Genomic DNA, 18,418 nt, shown 5'->3' with positions numbered 1-18,418 from the left:
CCCCACCTTGCCTCCCCTGCCCTCGGAAAGGACGCTCCTCCCCCAGCCTGGCATCCATGTGTCCTCCAGGGAGCCCAAGTCCCAAGTCTACGGGGCTCCCTGGCCTGCTCCCATCTCCCGCATCTCTGGGGCTCTCAGAGCCGGCCTCCCTGCCCCACCTGATACCAGCTGACCCAACACCTAGTCTTGAACCTGTGTCCAGACTGAGACTCACACCCAGCCCATTCGACACTGGTGACCAGCAGAGCGGGAGGAATGAGATGACTGTGTACACACTCTGCACACAGGGGCAGCACTCAGAGCTCCACCACATCACTCATGGAACCCAGTGTGGGAGACCATGGAAACCCACCTGGGCACTGGGAGGGACCTTCCCCATGCCACAGCTCATGCAGAGAGCAAGTCCCACTCACCTCCGTTGAGTATCCATGTGATTCTCTGAAATGCGCCTGCTGCCTACACTACCAACTGGTCAGTTGGGCAGTAGACGCACTACTGGCCTCTGGTCGCCTCCCAGCCCAGAGTGCGCATCTCAGTGACTGTGACATCACAGAAGCCTGCCAGCCAATCCCTAGTGGCTCTGCTGTGGCAGGGCTCAGGGTCCTCAGGCCTGGCTTCATTAAAGGTCACCAGAAGTGGGGCCTGTGTTCTCCCCAGGGCCCAGGTGAGAGGGCAGGGCTCTGGCAGAACTGCCCCGGAACCAGGGGTGCCAGGGCCCTCGGCCACCTGCCGTCACGGTCCCAAGTCTCAGGCAACCGGCACCTCCCGCCCCTCCTTTCTGCCTCTGCAATTGTATTACAGCCCAACTGTGAAGGCCTCTTTCTTTGAACACAAGGTCGCATACGGAGCCCCACATAGACCTGTCCCCACACTCCGGGGCTGCCCCTGCCATGACCTGAACTGAGACTCCTGGGGGAGCAGCCTCCTGTCCTACCACAGGCCCCACCCCAGCACTGCCACCCTCTGCTGCCCCTCCTGCTCTGTTCCAGCCCTTCTTCTCTGGACTTGTAGGAGGTGGACACAGGGGTCCTCTGGGATGGAGGGCAGGGGAGCCTCCCGCTGAGCACCACCTGCACAGGACCTCAAGCCAGCGTGGCCCAGCCTGTCCAGAGCGGGAACCAGGGCCCTGTCCTGGACACGGGCCAGGGCTTCAGGCACAGAGCACTGAGAACTCCTGGGCACCAGCACCTGAGCCGCATGCTGGTAACACCGGGCTGCTGCTGACCATAAGGACAGGGACAGCACGCGTCAGGCCGCAGGCAGGAGTAGCCACAGGCCCGCAGCTCCCCGGGGTGCTGATCGCAAGGTTGCTCCCCCTGGGAAAGTGGCTCAACCCTCCCCCAGCACCTCCTTGGTCCTGGGCCCCACACTGCCCCTAGGCTGCCACCTGGGGGCCACAGTTGTTTTTTTCTCCTCAAGGGCCCACTGCTCTGCCTCCCTGCCCACTTCCCCTGCCCTGGCATGGAGACCACAGGGTGCAGGGCCCTGGTCACCCACACACCTGCTGGCCTCCTCTGTGGAGTGTGAATGAGTGCACAGCTGCCCCCCCCCCCCAACTCAGCTTCTCCGCTTTAAATTGCATTGTAAACTCTTTTGGAGATTCACAAAGTGCTGTAAAATAACACAGCGAGTGCTGAATGGGGACCACTCAGCTTCAGCAGTCTAATGTTCCTAATTGGGTGGAAGACACCCATGCGTTTTCCTTTCTCTGCCTGAGTTCAAACTCCAGATGCCTAGGCTTGGTGTTCTCCACATTGCACTTTCCTTCACTCGGGGGGGAGGTTTGTTCCCCAGAGTCCGTGTGCAGGGAGCATGGGTGCATGGGCCCCAACCCAGCTCCTGCATGGACTGACGCTGGCCTCCTGGGGTGACTTAGGGTGCACAGGGGTGAGTTCCCATTGTTGTTGCTACAAATGTTTCCTTACTATCAAGGTGTTGTTACAAATGTTTGATTCGTGAATCTGGGTGGGGGGTTGCTTCCATCCACTGTTCCCCTCACCAGAGGCCTATAGTGGCCAGTGGCTGAGGCCTTAAAATAAATAAATCTTTAAACAATAAAAATTAAACTTCAAGATAAAAGCAAGTTCCTCTGCTTCTCTCCCTCTTTCTCTCTACATCTTTGACTCTACCCGCCTCTCCCTGCACCCCCATGGGATGTTGGCCACTATGTTGCATGCAAGACGAAGGCCGTCCAGAGCCGTGAACCAATCAGCTCGTGTGGCTTGGACATTGCCCCAGTCTGTGGGATTCTGTCACAGTAGCAGAGAGCTGACCGAGACACCTGGTGTCGCCTGTGTTCTCACTGAGCATAGATTTGCATCTGTCGGACGGGGTGTGGTGGGACACAGCCCCAGGGTCCCACAGGGGGGGTAACGAGGGGGTCTCTGCTCCCCAAGCCCTCCCGTCCCCTGGGCTCCCTTTCACTCCTGCAGAGGCAGGGGTCCCCCATTGCTCCTCTGTGGAGAGAGCTCAGTGAGCACAAAGAGCAGGTCTCCCCTGGGGTAAGTGCTTTAGACAGAGTTTGTGGCACCAAGAGGGGTGTGGGACCTTTAAGAGGTGGGCAGAGTAGGAGGTTGCTAGGTGAGATGGGGTGGGGCCCTGGGAAGGGGTGAGTGCTGGGCTCCCAGAATCAGGGCTGGGCCAGGCCAAAGGCAGGAAATGCATCTGGGTCTCCCTCCCTTGTGGGTGATGGAACCCCAGTGCTTGGACCACCACCTGCAGGTGCCACCTGAACCCCCGAGTGTGCATTAGCGGGGATCTGGAATGGCAGCCAAGGAGCTGGGAGTAGAACCAGGCCCTCTGACTGGGGATGTGGGTGCCCCAATCCGAGATTTCACCGCTGCCTGGAGCGCCCACCCTGACCCATTCTCTCTGTGAAGGCAGCCCAGGTACAAGTGTGGGAGAAACAGGAAAAGGATCAGCCCACCCTGCCCCCACCCCAGCAAGCCCCCAGGGACAGGAGCAGCCACTCCACCCTGTCTGGGCCTCCCAGCAGCTCCTTGGTCACCAGGATGTCACAGATGCTCCTCCCCAGACAGCCCTGTGCGAGTGCCCTCAGTGAGTTGTGACAGAGCAGGGGGCAGGTGGCAGATCCAGGCCCAGAGGGCACAGACAGGCATGCAGGGGGCCTGAGTCAGGCGGCAGCATCATGACCACAGGGCTGAGCCACCACAGACACCCAGACCCTGGGCCCACTGTGCGGGAGACCCCACACGGGGTGTGTTTGCGGGGTCACAGCTGCGTCCACAGTTGGGGGTTGGCACTGGGACCAGCTGAGGGAGGAGAGAGGATTGCTGGATCATGGCCAGGGACGTTCATGCCCCCTGGCCTTTAGGTCTTCCTGTCCGGTCAGGGACCCGTTCCCACCCCATATGTCCCTTGGGCCTGGAGGTGGGAGGTCTCATATCCATCTACAGGTGGGCGCCACTGCCACCGTGCATGGCCACACACTGAGCAGCCAAGCAGGTCTCCCTGCAGAGGGCGGGGCAGCAGAGTGGCAGCTGCTGTGCAGTGTTGGGCACGCGCCCCGGCTCTGAGCCGCAGTGTGCTCACGGTGACGCTGGGACTCTCCCTGCCGCTCTGAAGCTTGCTGGCCGGCTATGCCTGGTCGGTGACGCATGTGCCTGGTGGATCACAGCCACGGCGATGTTGATTGCACCCTCACCCACCCGCCCCACACTGCACCCCTGCAGGAACAACACGGACAGCCCTGGATCCAGCCACCACTGGCAGTCACGGCAGCCGGCCCCACTGCACCACCCGCCTCCCACACCCACGCCCGGTGTCCGGTCCAGCACTGAGCAGACTCTGTGCAATGCGAGCTTTTATTGTTGCCTCCTCCAATGACAGGCCGGCAGGCAGCAGGTGGGCTGTACCTGGTGACCACGTAGGCGCGGGGTGGCCCTGGGTTTTCTGGCCAGGAGGGCTCCCTTAACAAAGAGGATCTGAGAAGATTTTATTCTGCAAAGAGAAGTCGGGACACCTGGTGAGGCCGGGGCTAAGAGACACCTGCAGGGCGCAGGCACAGGGCACTTCCTGGGGAGGAGCTGTAGCCTGGCACTGGATCTGGGCAGCTAAAGGCAGATCCTCTCCTGCACCCCGGGTGCCTGAGAATCTCTCGTAAAAATCCCTCCTTTGATCAGGAATGAGGAGGAGGTTCTCTGTGGGGGGTGCAGGTGAGGCTGGGACAGGCAGGGGCTACACGGAAGGCCTGGCAAGGTGACAGGGGCACCGGAGGCCTACAGGAATGCACAGACCCCAGTCTGCTGGCCCCTTTTGTCTCTGGCACTCTTGCAGCCTAGCAGGGCCCGTCCCCGCCCACGCTCCACCTGCAGTCAGGGTTCCCGGCTGGACTCACCACGGCACTGATTGCGTGCCCCTTATCCTCCGCTGTCAGTTTCCCATCAACGCACTGCTTCAGCGCCAGGGCGTTTTGCAGCACTAGCGGGTCACTTTGGTAATTTTGCACATAGGAAACATACTCTTCAGGGGATCCGTTCAGGAACACGTAAACATCTTCCTGCACAGCCGGGCAGATGTCACAATCTGGAGAGAAACGGAAGGCATGGGTCACGGCAGGTGCGTCCCTTCACCCGCCCTGGGAGCCAGCACTGCCCTGGAAAGCTGGCCCCTGCCCCCAGAGCACCCCCAGCCCAGGCGCCCGTGGCTGGCACCCACTGGCAACAGAGATCAGGAGCCAGGCAGAGCCAAGCAGCGCCAGGCAAGCAGCAGGCTTCATGGTGCAGGGACAGCCGCTCCCACCGCGGGGCCCTTTATACCTGCTCCGTGCCCCCAGTGGGGCAGGAGGGGCCTGTCTTCCCGGGGGGGGGGGTTCCCTCCATGCCCTCCCAGGCCACAGCTTGCATGACCTGCAGTTGCAGAGGGCGCACGTGTGTGTATTGATATTGGCCAAGTCCAGCCCTGGATTAACACAGGGCTTGGCTCCTTCTCCCTCTCTCTTTCCGGGGATCTGACCATGGGCCCATGCCTGGGTGCAGGGAAGGTGCAGAACCAGTGGAAACCCTGGCTAGGCAAGGGGAGAAAGTGCCACACAGGGCCTCTGGAGCCCTGGGCCAGCTCAGCCTCTCGCACCTTAGCTGGGACCCTGACTACCAGCTGCTGTGACTATGGGAACTGCAGGAGACCCAGTGCCAGTGTGGCGGGCAGGCCGGAGTGCAGGTCCTCTGCTTCTCTCTTGCACTCACACCCTGAAGGCTAGGGGACACGGGGTAGACCAGTTGTCTCTAAACACCTACTTGGCATTTGACCACATTCTGCTCTTTGGGGTTCGAGGGCCTTGGCTGGGCTGGGAGAGACGCCCAGGTCCTTGTCTTCCCGTGGGGAGAACAGAACCGGGACACAGAGAGAAGTGCAGCATTGTGGAAAGGCATCGGTGGTGCACAGTGGGAGACGTGAGTGGAACGCCCTCAGGAGACAGCTGCCCTTGCCCAGGCTGGGATCACCCTCATCTTAGGGAAGATGGGAAGGAGCAGGGGCTGGGGGTGGGGCTGCAGGGGGCCTGGTGGTCTCCAGGAAGGTGTCCTGGCTTCTGGACCAGGATGGAAAGTGAGGCTCAGCTGTGGGGTGAGCAGTGTGGGTGCCGAGAGTCCTGTTGTGTTGCATTGGCGTGGAAGGTGCTGGGATTGGGCGGGGCCGTGGGCATCCTGCCTCCCCATCCCTTCCTCACTCCTGGCTCGCCATACCCAGGCCAGATTTACAGAGAGGTAGTGGCAGAGTGAGAGAGAGAGAGCAAGAGAGGTCTTCCATTGCCGGTGCACTTCCCAAATTGCTGCAACGGCCAGAGCTGTGCTGATCTAAAGCCAGGAGCTAGGAGCTTCTTCCAGGTCTCCACACAGGTGCAGGGGCCCATGGCCATTGGCCATCTTCCACTGCTTTCCCAGGCTACAGCAGAGAGCTGGATCAGAAGTGGAGCAGTTGGGACTAGAACCAGCGTCCATATGGGATGCCGGCACTGCAGATGGCGGCTTTACCTGCTATGCCACAGTGCCGGCCCCTCCTTCCGCTTCTAGAGCCTAGCTGCCTGCAGTCTCAGACTTTCTGCAGGAGCTACAGGAAGGCTAAGGCCCCGCCCACACTCCTGCCCCCTTACCTAGGGTTGGCTCCTCACCGCCCCTTATGTACTGCGCTCCCCGCCCCACCCCACCCCCCGACGCCATCTGCCATTCTCTGTGGTTTTTCTTCCCTCCTGGAGGGGTGGGAGGGGTCAGGGGCCCTGGGAGGTTTGTCAGAGGAGCTGAGGGTGTGGCCCATTTCACATTTGGAGGAGAGGACTGCAAAAAGTTCATGGAAACTGGAATTTAAAGAGATTTGAGGGGCGGGCATTGTGGTACAGCAGGTTACGCTGCCATTTGACTTGCTGGCATCCCATATGGGAGCTCCAGTTCACATCCCGGCTGCTTCTGCTAATGCATCTGGGAGAGCAGCAGGACATGGCCCAAGCGCTTGGACCCTTGCTCTCAAAGGGAGACCTGGATCGAGTTCCAGGCTCCTGGCTGCAGCCTGGCAGAGCCCTAGCTCTTGTGGCCTTTGAGGAATCATCTCTCTCTGGGTCTCTCCTTCTTTCTCTATCATTTTGTCTTCTAAAAGAATACATAAATAATTTTTTTTTAAAAAGGATAAGTTTATTTTAGTGCAAAAGTTTTGAAAATCACATATCAGTTTTGATAATAGCATCTCCCGGGAACCTTTTGAAGGCCCCTTGTGTATAAGGATAATTTAAAAAGTGAATATTTTAGATGTTTTCATGTCAGAATGAAGCATTGTTATTTTAATGAAGTATATCTGAACATCTATGTAATTTAACTTTATTTTTTTTTAAGATTTTATTTAGGCCAGCGCTGCGGCTCAATAGGCTAATCCTCTGCCTGCGGCGCCAGCACCCCAGGTTCTAGTTCTGGTCGGAATGCCAGATTTTATCCCGGTTGCCCCTCTTCCGGGCCAGCCCTCTGCTGTGGCCCGGGAGTGCAGTGGAAGATGGCCCAAGTGCTTGGGCCCTGCACCCCATGGGAGACCAGGAGAAGCACCTGGCTCCTGCCTTCAGATCAGCGCGGTGCGCTGGCCGCGGCAGCCATTGGAGGGTGAACCAACGGCAAAGGAAGACCTTTCTCTCTGTCTCTCTCTCTCACTGTCCACTCTGCCTGTAAAAAAAAAAAAAAAAAAAAAACAAAAAACAAAAAACAAGATTTTATTTATTTATTTGAGAGACACATGCAGAGAGAGGGAGAGACAGAGAGAAAGTCTATTGGCTCACTCCCCAAATGGCTGCAACACTGGAGCTGTGCCGAACCGAAGCCAGGAGCCATGTGCTTCCCCCTGGTCTCCCATGTGGGCACAGGGACCCAAGGACCTGGGCCATCTTCTACTGCTTTCCCAGGGAGAACCCTGTGCCAAACAGGATTCACATCCGGCAACTGCTTTTGGCAAAGAAGCACCCAGAGCTGAGCGCCAGCTGCCCTTTGTCCACCTGTCTTCGGGGCTGGGAGCTTTCTCAGCCTGTCCTGGGTTTTCTGACCTTGCCACTCTAGGGGAGGCCTGGCCAGGGATGACCCAATGTCCCCTACACAGAGCTTGTCAGGGGACTTCTTGTAGCTTGGACTGGGGTTGGAGAGTTTGGGAAGAAAACCAAAGAAATCAGGTCGCTTCTTGTCACCAGGCATCCAGGTGTGCATGACAGCTGTGGCTGACCACGGGTTATCACCAGAGCACTGTTCACGTCTGCCAGGGAGGGGCAGTAGCTCCCCCTGCTGGAGGGGAGTCAGCCATTGACTACTTGGGGTCTCTCAGGAGTATTTGTCTCTTCTCCATCCGTCTGCTTATGCAGTCATCTGTTTATATCAGGATGCACTCACATGTGGGGTTTTATTCATGGCTATAACCCGATATTGTTACTCGTCTTGCTGCTCACCGGGTTCCAGATAAGAGCACAGGCAGCTGTCTCAGGCTCGCTTCTGCTTGCGTTTCCATGGACACCCTCGTCTTGTTGGTGCCAACACACTGTGCTCCTACATCGGAGGCTGGGGGAGCTCTCTGGAGGGTCTAGGCAGAGCAGCACTGCCCCTGGCTGACCGGGCGCGTGGGCCTGTAGAGTTGCAGGTCTCAGGGGCCGGACAACTCAGTCTGGGGAGATGCCTCTCTCCCGCCACTGCCTGTGGGTGCTGATGGAGGCACGGGGCACTTCAAACCGCCCAGGGGGCCCTGTTCACTGAGGAAGAAGAGGGAGCCAGGAGAAGGGGCCAGGCTGGAGTAATGGGAAGCAAGAAAGGCCCAGGACGTCATGAGCTCCCACAGGGTGAGAAGGAGGCTGGAGGAAGGATCCAGCTAGTGAGAGCAAAGGGGTACCGCCAGACCTAGGAAGCCGCCCGGCCACCAGTCCTGGGCCCCCATGCCTGACCCAGCTACGATGCTCCCACCCTCAGCCCCGGGCTGAAACGCAGGCACGCGTCAGTGTTCTGGACAGCGTGTTCGCTCCCTTTGGCAGTGTAGACATGACCTTGATGCTTCCTGTGATTTTTCTCTTTGCATTTAAGGGGATTAGTGCATTGGGAGGCAGAAGAGGCGGGAGGAGGATGTGGAAAGCTGAGGTGACCCTGGGGCTGGGACAACAGAGCACTTGGCTCAGGATGGAGCCACTCAGAAAGGTCACTTCTCCTCCAAAGCCAACAGCGTCAGGCAAACATCCCCACTAGCTCGCTCCTCGCAGTGGGAAAGGCTTCCCATACTTTTCACCCCGGACCTGGGAAACCACAGGGCTGGGTCCTTGCCCACAGGTGGGTGGGGAGCCAGAAGTTTATAAAGCAGTGGCAAGCTGGCCACAAGCGGAGCATGCAGCAGCCTGCACCATGAAGGGGACTCTGCTTGTGCTGGCCTTGCTGGTGAGCGGAGAGCTGGGCTTGCAGCTGGGAGAGAGTGGTAAGGAGGGAATTGGTGGGCTTACTGGGCTGTCACTCACCAGTCATTCCACCTTGATGTGCTGAGCTCTGGGCAGCCTCTGGGAGAGACAGGGGCAGCTGGGAGGTCACTACCCAGGAACGCCACGGAAAACACCAGGGGCAGTGGGTCTTCAGATGGAGGGAGAGGCTTGGGCATGGAGGGGTCATTAGTTGTACACATAGGGGACATGGGGCTTCCTTTACAAAACTCGAGAGAGAAAGAGAGAGTGTGTTCCCATCTACTGGTTCACTCCCCTAGTGCCTGGGATGCCCAGGGGCCAAGCCAGAGTCTAACCTGGAGTTGGAACTCAATGCAGGTCTCCAGGAGCCCAGCTATTGGAGCCAAAACTGTGGTCCCCCAGCGTCTGTGTCAGGCCTGCGCCCGGGCACTGCCCTGTGGGGCCTGGGGGTTTCTGTTGGCGTCTTGGCTGCTGGGCCTAAGGCTCGCCTGGATGGTGCTTCATCAAGGGCACAGGTGTGCAGGCTCTTCTGCTTGGGCAGTGGTCAGGGCCGGGGGTCTTGTTTGTGGCTCCACCTGCTGCTCACTTCTTCCCATAGGGCTTGTGCTCTCTGTCTGCAGTAGCTGCAGTCCTGGGAGGTGCAGGGGTGGCGAGCGGGTCTCTGTGGAAGGTCAGGCAAGAGATGCCAGACACAGGAGCTACCTTCAAGAGGTGGGAAATGTGACCTCCAGGGCTCCTAGCCTGGTAGCTCCTCTAATGAGGTGTTTTCTGGTTGTGTTTTCAGCTGTAGGTTGCCCAATATTTTATAAGATCTTTGGGACGCTGCCCATTGGAGACAGGAACCTGTTGAACGCAGCTTTGGATTTGGTCCATGCTAATGAATCGGAAAAAGAAGCCCTTGGAAAAGTCCAGGACTGCTACAATGAGGGAGGGCTTGCAGCCAAGGCCTTGGATCTGAGGGTCATGGTAATTTCTTCTCCACGTCCCCCTGCCCCCACAGCAGCACACTTAAACCACCATGCACCAACAGACCAGGCAATCGGGGCTACATGACAGATGTGATACACAAACATGCAGGTCTTATTCCCTCTTTCAGCACATACAACCTTCAGCCACTTGCCATGTGTGTCACAGGCTGTGCAGCCCATTCTTTTGCTACATATGTTTCTAAAACACTAAACCACTCACATGCAATTGGTCATTGAAGAATAATACCAGTGCCACACAGAAAGCGTGAGGAATTCCACTGCAGGAGATTTTTAACCTTTGTCTTTGGGCATCTGATTCTTCAAAAGTAAGGTTGATCCAAATGCAGAATTCACTATTATGTGCATTAGAGAGGACCCAGGGGGACTGTTTACAACACATGATGCACTCCCATGCAGCCAACATGGCTGGCAGATGGGTCTCAGGGCTGAGAGATTTCACACCACCCCAGACTCAGCCACCTTGCCCCTCCCCAAGCCCAGGCCACACAATGCCCTGCAGAACCTTCTCAGCTCCTTCCCTCTCTGGCTGGGGAGAATGCTCAGACCGGGTCCTAACACGGGATGTGGGAGCCATCCTCTTCTTGGCCCTAACCAATGCAGCCCCATCTCCAGGAGTGGACATGTGGGTTGGAGCCAGGGTGACCCAGGGGTCCTGGGTAGCCCTGCCCGGGTCCAGGACCTGCCTCTAGCCACCTCTGTTCCCACTCTCTGACTCTTCCAGTCATCCATCACTGGCAGCAAAGAATGCAAACTCCACTTACTGCAGACAGCCAAGGAGGAAGTTATAAAGGCCCTTCCCATTCCCGTAGCACCTGCCAATGCTCTGGGAAGGTGAATATTGCCACTGACGCCTGATCTGAGTGCCATCGTCCTGCCCTCTTCTCACCTGAAGCTGGAACCCAGCACCTGCCCCACCTGCTTTAGTCTTCATTCGGCTGATTCTAATAAAACATGTGTAGCTCAGTTCCGGGTGCCTGGGTCTGTGTGCTGTGTGGGGAGCCTGTGGGGACTGGTGGGAAAGCTTGAGACAAGGCAGTGGGGGAGGGAGCAGAGACCCAATTGGCTATTCAGACTCTGGGGTCTGCACTCAGACAAGACAGAGGGAGATCCAGGGAGAGAGATCCAGACCCTGCCACAGACCGGCTGTTTTCTCCTGACCAGGTGCCCTGTCTCCCCGAGGCTGTTTCCTCACTTGTAAATAAGGTTGGGTGAGGGTGAAAGGTACCTGGAGCACAGGCTGCACCCACATGGATGGAGAACAATGGTGTCAGCACCACGGACAGCAGTCTGGGCACTGCCTTTGTCACAGTTACTGAGCCTCTAGCCCGTTAGGCATCACCCCAGGAGTTGACCAGGCCTGGCTCATCACCAATCCTCTTGTCTCCGGTGGTATTCACATCTTCTGTCTCTGGATTTTTTTTTTAAGGATTTACTTATTCACTTGAAAGACAGAGTTACAGAGAGAGGTAAAGACAGAGAGAGAGGTCTTCCATCCACTGGTTCACTCCCAGAGGCTGCAATGGCCGGAGCTGTGCCGATCCGAAGCCAGGAGCCAGGAGCATTTTCCGGGTCTCCAACATGGGTGCAGGGGCCCAAGGACTTGGCCCATCCTCTAGCCATAGCAGAGAGCTGGATTGGAAGAGGAGCAGCCAGGACTAGAATCGGCGCCCATAGGGGATGCTGGCGCTTCAGGCCAGGGCTTTAACCTGCTGCACCACAGCACTGACCCCTCTGGATTTTTTTAAAAAGATTTATTTATGAAAGAGTTATAGAAAGAATGGGAGAGACCAAGTTAGGTCTTCTGTCCACTAGTTACTCTCCAGATGGCCACTATGGCATGGGCAGGGTCAAGCTAAATCCAGGAGCCAGGAGCCTCCTCTGGGTCTCCCACATGGGTGTCAGGGGCCTCAGCACTTGGGCTGTATTCTACTGCTTTTCTCAGGCCATTAGCAGGGACCTTAATCAAAAGTGCAACTGCTGGGACATGTACCAGCACCCATATTGGAATCTGGTGCTGCAAGTGGCAGCTTTTCCTGCTACACCACAACACTGACCCCTGACCCTTGAATTTGCCAGTAGAGACCAAGACCCCACACAGCCATGGCCTGGGAGGACAGAGGAGGGGATGGATGGCAGCATTCCCGGAGGAAATTGCCCTGTCGTGGAAAGGGCTCAGGCTCTCAAGTCTTACCTGTAGGATCTCCCACCTGGGTGTGTGATGACCCCTCTGGGTCTACTTCCCACAGCACGAATGGGCTACTGCATTTGCCAGGAGCCCACCTGGGAGTCCACAGGGCAGAGACTAGTTTGACTTCGCTCCAGCAAACCAGATCACTGCTGGTTCAAGTGAGAATGGTTTACAACAAAAGTGACTTTTCCGGTCATCTCTCTCTGCCTGTCTGGGCCAGGGTCCCACAGTAAGGTCGAATATAGAAAGCTGGATGTGGGCATTGGAGCTGAGACAGTCAAGGCTTGAGTCCTGGCTCTTGTCTGATGTGCTGGCTCAATATGCATCCTCTTGTTTGGTTATTCGATGTTCATCTTACAGCTACCAAGCCCGGGCTTCCTGTTGGCTGGATTAAATGAGTAGGTCACACTGAAAGGTCTACATTTCTATTGAGAAATACAGAATGAACCTTGAACAGATGAAGAACCAACTCCTGCTCTTGTGTGGGTGGAATGGACATTGTAGACAGGTTGGCTATTCCACATCCATCTATATGAATCAGTGTTCCAGGGAAGAGTGATCTAATGTTTAGCCAAAAGAATAAATGCTTGAAGTCAACCCAGAGAATGTAGAAGAACAAAAACTATCAGCAGGCTCTTTCTTACCAGATATGTGCTTTCCCACATTATTAGCAGGGAGCTGGATCAGAACTGGGATGCCAGCAGAGCAGGCAGTGGCTTAACCTACTGCATCACAATGCTGGTGCCATATTTGTTATTATTTTTAAGAATTTTGCTTATTTTCATTTTTATTAAAAAGACAGGAGATTATATTTTTTAAAGATTTATTTATCATTTTGAAAATCAGAACTACACACAGAGAGGAGAGGTGGAGAGAGAGAGAGAGAGCGGTAGAGACACAGAGGCACAGGGGCCCAAGGACTTGGGCTTTCTTCTACTGCTTTCCCAGGTCACAGCAGAGAGCCGGACCAGAAGTGGAGCAGCCAGGTCTCGAACCAGCATCCATATGGGATGCTGGCACTGCAGGCGGAAGCTCAGCCCACTACAGCGCCGACCCCAGGAGATTATATATGTGCGTGTGTGTGTGTGTGTTTCCAACCATTGTTTTACTCTCCAAATACCTGCAACTGCTAGGGCTGGGTTAGGCCAACATCAGAATCCCTTAATGCAATCTGGTCCTTTCACAGGGGTGGCAAGGACTCAGGGACTTGAGTCAACATATGCGGGATCAGACGTGGAGCAGCTGGGACTAGAACCGGTGCTCATATGGGATGCCAGCGCCACAGGGGGTGACTTTATCCATTACGCTGCCCTGGTCTTGCAAAATTAATTTTACATTTCTTATATGCTCTAGCAGTCCTCTTAGGTGTTCACCAAGAATCAATGAAAAAAGTTTTTTCTTATCAAAATTATTTTTAAGTTAGAAAAAAATATTTACTTATTTGAAAGGTAAAGTTACAGGGCTAGAGTTGTAGTAGCGGATAAAGCTGCTGCCTGCAGTGCCAGCATCCTATATGGGCACCAGTTCTAGTCCCGGCTGCTCCACTTCCAATCCAGCTCTCTGCTATGATCTGGGAAAGCAGCAGAAGATGACCCATGTCCTTGGGCCCCTGCATCCATGTGGGAGACCCAGAAGAAGCTCCTGGCTCCTGGCTTCGGATCAACTCAGCTCCGGCAGTTGCAGCCAATTGGGGAGTGAACCAGTGGGTGGAAGACTCTCTCTCTCTCTCTCTCTCTCTGGCTCTCCTTCTCTCTGTGTAACTCTGAGTTTCAAATAAATAAATACATAAATAAATCTTAAAAAAAAGAAAGGTAGAGTTACACAGAGAGGAGAGAGGTCTTCCATCTGGTAGTTCATTCCCCATATGGCTGCAATGGCCAGGGCTGTGCCAGGAGTCAGGAGCTTCACCCAGGTCTTCCATGTGGGTGCAACAGCCCAGGAACTTGGGGCATCTTCAGTTGCTTTCCCAGGTGTATTAGGTGGGAACTGGATTGGAAGTGGAGCAGCCAGGATTTATTAAGATTTATTTATTTGAAAGAGTTACTGGCCGGTGCCGCGGCTCAATAGGCTAATCCTCCACCTGCAGCACCAGCACCCCGGGGTTCTAGTCCCAGTCGGGGCGCTGAATTCTGTCCCGGTTGCCCCTCTTCCAGTCCAGCTCTCTGCTGTGGCCCGGGAAGTGCAGTGAAGGATGTGCAACTGTGCGGCTGGGGCCGTCCCTCACCTTGACCCCACTATGCCGATCACTCATACAGAGCGGGGCGTGCAGGGGCAGCCGCAAGCCTAAATCTAGGCTTTTTGATTCTATTTTTCCTGGAACATCTTGAACCTTTTTTTTTTTTTTTTTTTTTTTGGACAGGTAGAGTTAGACAGTGAGAGAGAGAGACAAAGAGAAAGATCTTCCTTCCGTTGGTTCACCCCCCAAATGGCCGCTACGGCCGGCACTGCGCCCATCCAAAGCCAAAAACCAGGTGCTTCCTCCTGGTCTCCCATGCGGGTGCAGGGCACAAGCACTTGGGCCATCCTCCACTGCCTTCCCGGGCCAGAGCAGAGAGCTAGACTGGAAGAGGAGCAACCAGGACAGAATCTGGCACCCCAACTGGGACTAGAACTCAGGGTGCTGGTGCCGCAGGCAGAGGATTAGCCAAGTGAGCCATGGCGCCAGCCTCCTGGAACCTTTTGATCTACCCTGGTACCTGCTGGTGCCATCCTCTTTGGGCAACACAGTGTGCAAAGCTGATCTTTCTGACCCCAGAAGATCACCTTCCAAGACCCTGGCGTGAAGCCCTGTCGGAGCCCAAGCTCTCATTAAACTGTATGCAAACGGACACGAGAACCCAGTCTGTAAGTGCAGCCTTGGGAGTGGAGAGCTCTTGTGAGGAGCTGGACTTTAAATGGAGCAGCTGGAACTCAAATCGCAGCCCGCCAGGAATGCTGATGTCACAGCTGGTGGCTTTACAGGCTTGCCACAAAGCTGGTCCCCCATCCCTTGCTTTTTTAAAGGTAAAGTTGTACGAATCCACTAGGGAGAGCGGCTGTGCACGCTGCTTTTTGCTGGGAAGAGAAAAATGGTGAATTTTTTTCCCCAGTCCCTATTGTACACCTATTTGAGTGTCACAACTTTTATTAAAAGTAATTTTGAGGGTCGGCACTGTCAGCAGGTTGAAGCCCTGGCCTGAAGCACTGGTATCCCATATGGGAGCCAGCTTGAGTCCTGGCTGCTCCACTTCCGATCCAGCTCTCTGCTGTGGCCTGGGAAAGCAGTAGAAATGGTTCAAGCCCTTGGGCCCTTGCACCTGCGTGGGAGACATGGAAGAAGCTCCTGGCTCCTGGCTTCGGATTGGCACAGCTCTGGCCATTGTGGCCAACTGGGGAGTGAACCAGCGGATGGAAGACCTCTCTCTCTCTCTCTCTCTCTCTCTCTGTGTGTGTGTGTAATTATTTCAAATAAATTTAATAAAAGATTTATTTTATTTATTTGAAAAGCATAGCTATAGAGAGACAGAGGAATAGAGAGAGAGAGAGAGAGAGATCTTCTGTCCGTTGGTTCATTTCCCAAATGGGCACAACAACCACAGCTATGCCTATCCGAAGCCGGGAGCCAAGAGTTTCTTCAAAGCCAAGCACTGGTCACAGAAGCCAGAACAAGCAAGTTTAACCTTACCAAGGAGGGCACTGAACACATTTCCCCAGCACTCGGTGTAAGCAGTCCTCATAGCTAGCATTCTTACAAGGCTGGCTTTTGAGTGGATGGTAGTTGTGCAACTGGTTAGAAACAGAGAGGACAGAAAGAATGACTGGAAATCATCCAGAGACAAAACAGAGCAACTCAGGTCAGGCCGCAGCTCGTGTCCAGTCCTATGGGGGCACTCATTTGATGCAGTCGTTAGGTAGCCCCAGTAAGATGCCTGCAGCCTGTATCAGAGTGGCAGGTTCTGGGGCCTGTGCTGATGTGGACCAGGTAAAGCCGCCGCCTGCAGTGCCGGCATCCTCTATGGGCACCGGTTCAAGTCCCGGCTGCTCCACTTCCAATCCTATCTCTGCTGTGGCCTGGGAAAGCAGTGGAAGTTGGCCCAAGTCCTTGGGCCCCTGCTCCAACATGGGAGACCCAGAAGAAGCTCTTGGCTTCTAGCTTTTAATCAGCACAGCTCTGGCAATTTTGGTCATTTGGGGAGTGAATCAGCAGATGGAAAACCTCTCTCTCTCTCTCTCTCTCTCTCTCTCTCTCTCTCTCTGCTTCTGCCTCTCTTTAACTCTGCCTTTCAAATAAATAAATAAATATTTTTAAAAAAGTGATGGAAAAGCTCTATCTCCCTGTCTTTGTAACCAATTTTTCAAATGAAATTGCAAGTAAGTGAAATGTTTAAAAATAATAACAAAATATGGCACAATTACTGTGGCACACAGGTTAAGCATCGAGGAGCGAGCTGCAGGGGACATTTGACGCTGTTGGCTCTAGGGGAGAAGTGACCTTTCTGAGTGGCTCCATCCTGAGCCAAGTGCTCTGTTGTCCCAGCCCCAGGGTCACCTCGGCTTTCCAGCCACATCCTCCTCCCGCCTCTCCTGCCTCCCAATGCACTAATCCCCCTAAATGCAGAGAGAAAAATCACAAGAGGCCTCAAGGTCATGTCTACACTGCCAAAGGGAGCCAACATGCTGTCCAGAACACTGACGCGTGCCTGTGTTTCAGCCCGGGGCTGAGGGTGGGAGCATTGTAGCTGCAGAGAACCTGGGTCAGGCTCTCACTAGCTGGATCCTTCCTCCAGCCTCCTTCTCACCCTATGGAAGCTCATGACGTCCTGGGCCTTTCTTGCTTCCCATTACTCCAGCCTGGCCCCTTCTCCTGGCTCCCTCTTCTTCCTCAGTGAACAGGGCCCCCTGGGCGGTTTGAAGTGCCCCGTGCCTCCATCAGCACCCACAGGCGGTGGTGGGAGAGAGGCATCTCCCCAGACTGAGTTGTCCCGAGCCCTTCCGGCCCCCGAGGCTGCAGCCCTACAGGCCCGCGCACTGGGTCAGCCAGGGGCGGTGCTGCTCTGCCTAGACCCTCCAGAGAGCTCCCCCAGCCTCCGATGCAGGAGCACAGTGTGTTGGCTCCAACAAGATGAGGGTGTCCATGGAAACGCTAGCAGAAGCGAGCCCGAGACAGCTGCCTGTGCTCTTATCTGGAACCCGGTGAGCAGCAAGACGAGTAACTTAATATCGGGTTATAACCATGAATAAAACCCCACATGTGAGTGCATCCTGATACAAACAGTTGACTGCATAAGCAGACGGATGGAGAAGACAAATACTCCTGAGACCCCAAGTAGTCAATGGCTGACTCCCCTCCAGCAGGGGGAGCTACTGCCCCTCCCTGGCAGACGTGAACAGTGCTCTGGTGATAACCCGTGGTCAGCCACAGCTGTCATGCACACCTGGATGCCAGGTGACAAGAAGGGACCTGATTTCTTTGGTTTTCTTTCCAAACTCCCCAACCCCAGTCCAAGCTACAAGAAGTCCCCTGACAAGCTCTGTGTAGGGGACATTGGGTCATCCCTGGCCAGGCCTCCCCTAGAGTGGCAAGGTCAGAAAACTCAGGACAGGCTGAGAAAGCTCCTAGCCCCGAGGACAGGTGGACAAAGGGCAGCTGGTGCTCAGCTCTGGGTGCTTCTTTGCCTAAAGCAGTTGCCGGATGTGAATCCTGTTTGGCACAGGGTTCTCCCTGGGCTCGAAATAATTGTGTGTCTTTTCTGCTCTGATGCTCAGCAAACCGTATTCTGTCATTGTTGGTGATAGAGTGCCTCCAGCCAAAAGAAAACAAAAGTGCTTAAGCTTGAATTCATTTGGAAGGCAGAGTCACAGAGAGGCAGAGAGAGAGAGAGAGAGAGAGAGAGAGAGAGAGAGAGAAAATTTCAGTCCGTTGGTTCACTCCCCAAATGGCTGCAATGGCAGCTGGGCCTCCTCTGGGTCTCCCATTTGGGTGCAGGGGCCCAAGCACTTGGGTCATCTTCCACTGCTTTCCCAGGCCATTAGCAGAGAGCTGGATGGAAAGTGGAGCAGCCGGGACTGGTACTGGCGCCCACATGGGATACCGGCACAGCAGGCAGCAGCTTTACCGGTTAAGCCACAACACGGACCCTGATTTTGACATATTGTGACATCTAAAACCTGCACTTTTAAAAATTAATGTGAGTGGCTGGCTTGTGGCTCAGTGGCTGTAAAGCCCTGGCCTGCAGTGCTGGCATCCCATATAATTGCTGGCCAAGTCTGGCTCTTCCACTTCCAATCCAGCTCCCTGCTATGGCCTGGGAAATCAGTAGAAGATGGCCCAAGTCCTTGGGCCCCTGCACCTGC

The 18,418-nt window shown here is 55.3% G+C and overlaps 2 protein-coding genes across 2 annotated transcripts; one reads left to right on the top strand and one right to left on the bottom strand.

The window, feature by feature from the left end:
- Positions 1-3,806: 3,806 nt before the first annotated feature.
- Positions 3,807-4,767, bottom strand: LOC149120887 (major allergen I polypeptide chain 1-like). The gene is made up of 3 exons (XM_089319108.1): positions 4,678-4,767; positions 4,358-4,545; positions 3,807-3,960 (listed from the first exon to the last, which is right to left on the bottom strand). Exons 1-3 carry the CDS (start codon positions 4,736-4,738, stop codon positions 3,931-3,933), a joined length of 279 nt encoding a protein of 92 aa, XP_089175234.1. The 5' UTR covers positions 4,739-4,767; the 3' UTR covers positions 3,807-3,930.
- A 4,002-nt stretch (positions 4,768-8,769) lies between these two features.
- Positions 8,770-10,860, top strand: LOC127485426 (major allergen I polypeptide chain 2). Its single transcript, XM_051828420.3, has 3 exons — positions 8,770-8,928; positions 9,693-9,874; positions 10,619-10,860. Exons 1-3 carry the CDS (start codon positions 8,859-8,861, stop codon positions 10,730-10,732), a joined length of 366 nt encoding a protein of 121 aa, XP_051684380.1. The 5' UTR covers positions 8,770-8,858; the 3' UTR covers positions 10,733-10,860.
- Positions 10,861-18,418: the final 7,558 nt, after the last annotated feature.

The sequence above is a fragment of the Oryctolagus cuniculus genome, chromosome 18 (genome assembly GCF_051225735.1).
Source record: "Oryctolagus cuniculus isolate XC-2025 breed Fujian yellow rabbit chromosome 18, ASM5122573v1, whole genome shotgun sequence".
NCBI lineage: Eukaryota > Metazoa > Chordata > Mammalia > Lagomorpha > Leporidae > Oryctolagus > Oryctolagus cuniculus.
Note: the sequence above shows the minus strand (reverse complement) of the source record. Positions and strands in the feature narration are given on the sequence as shown.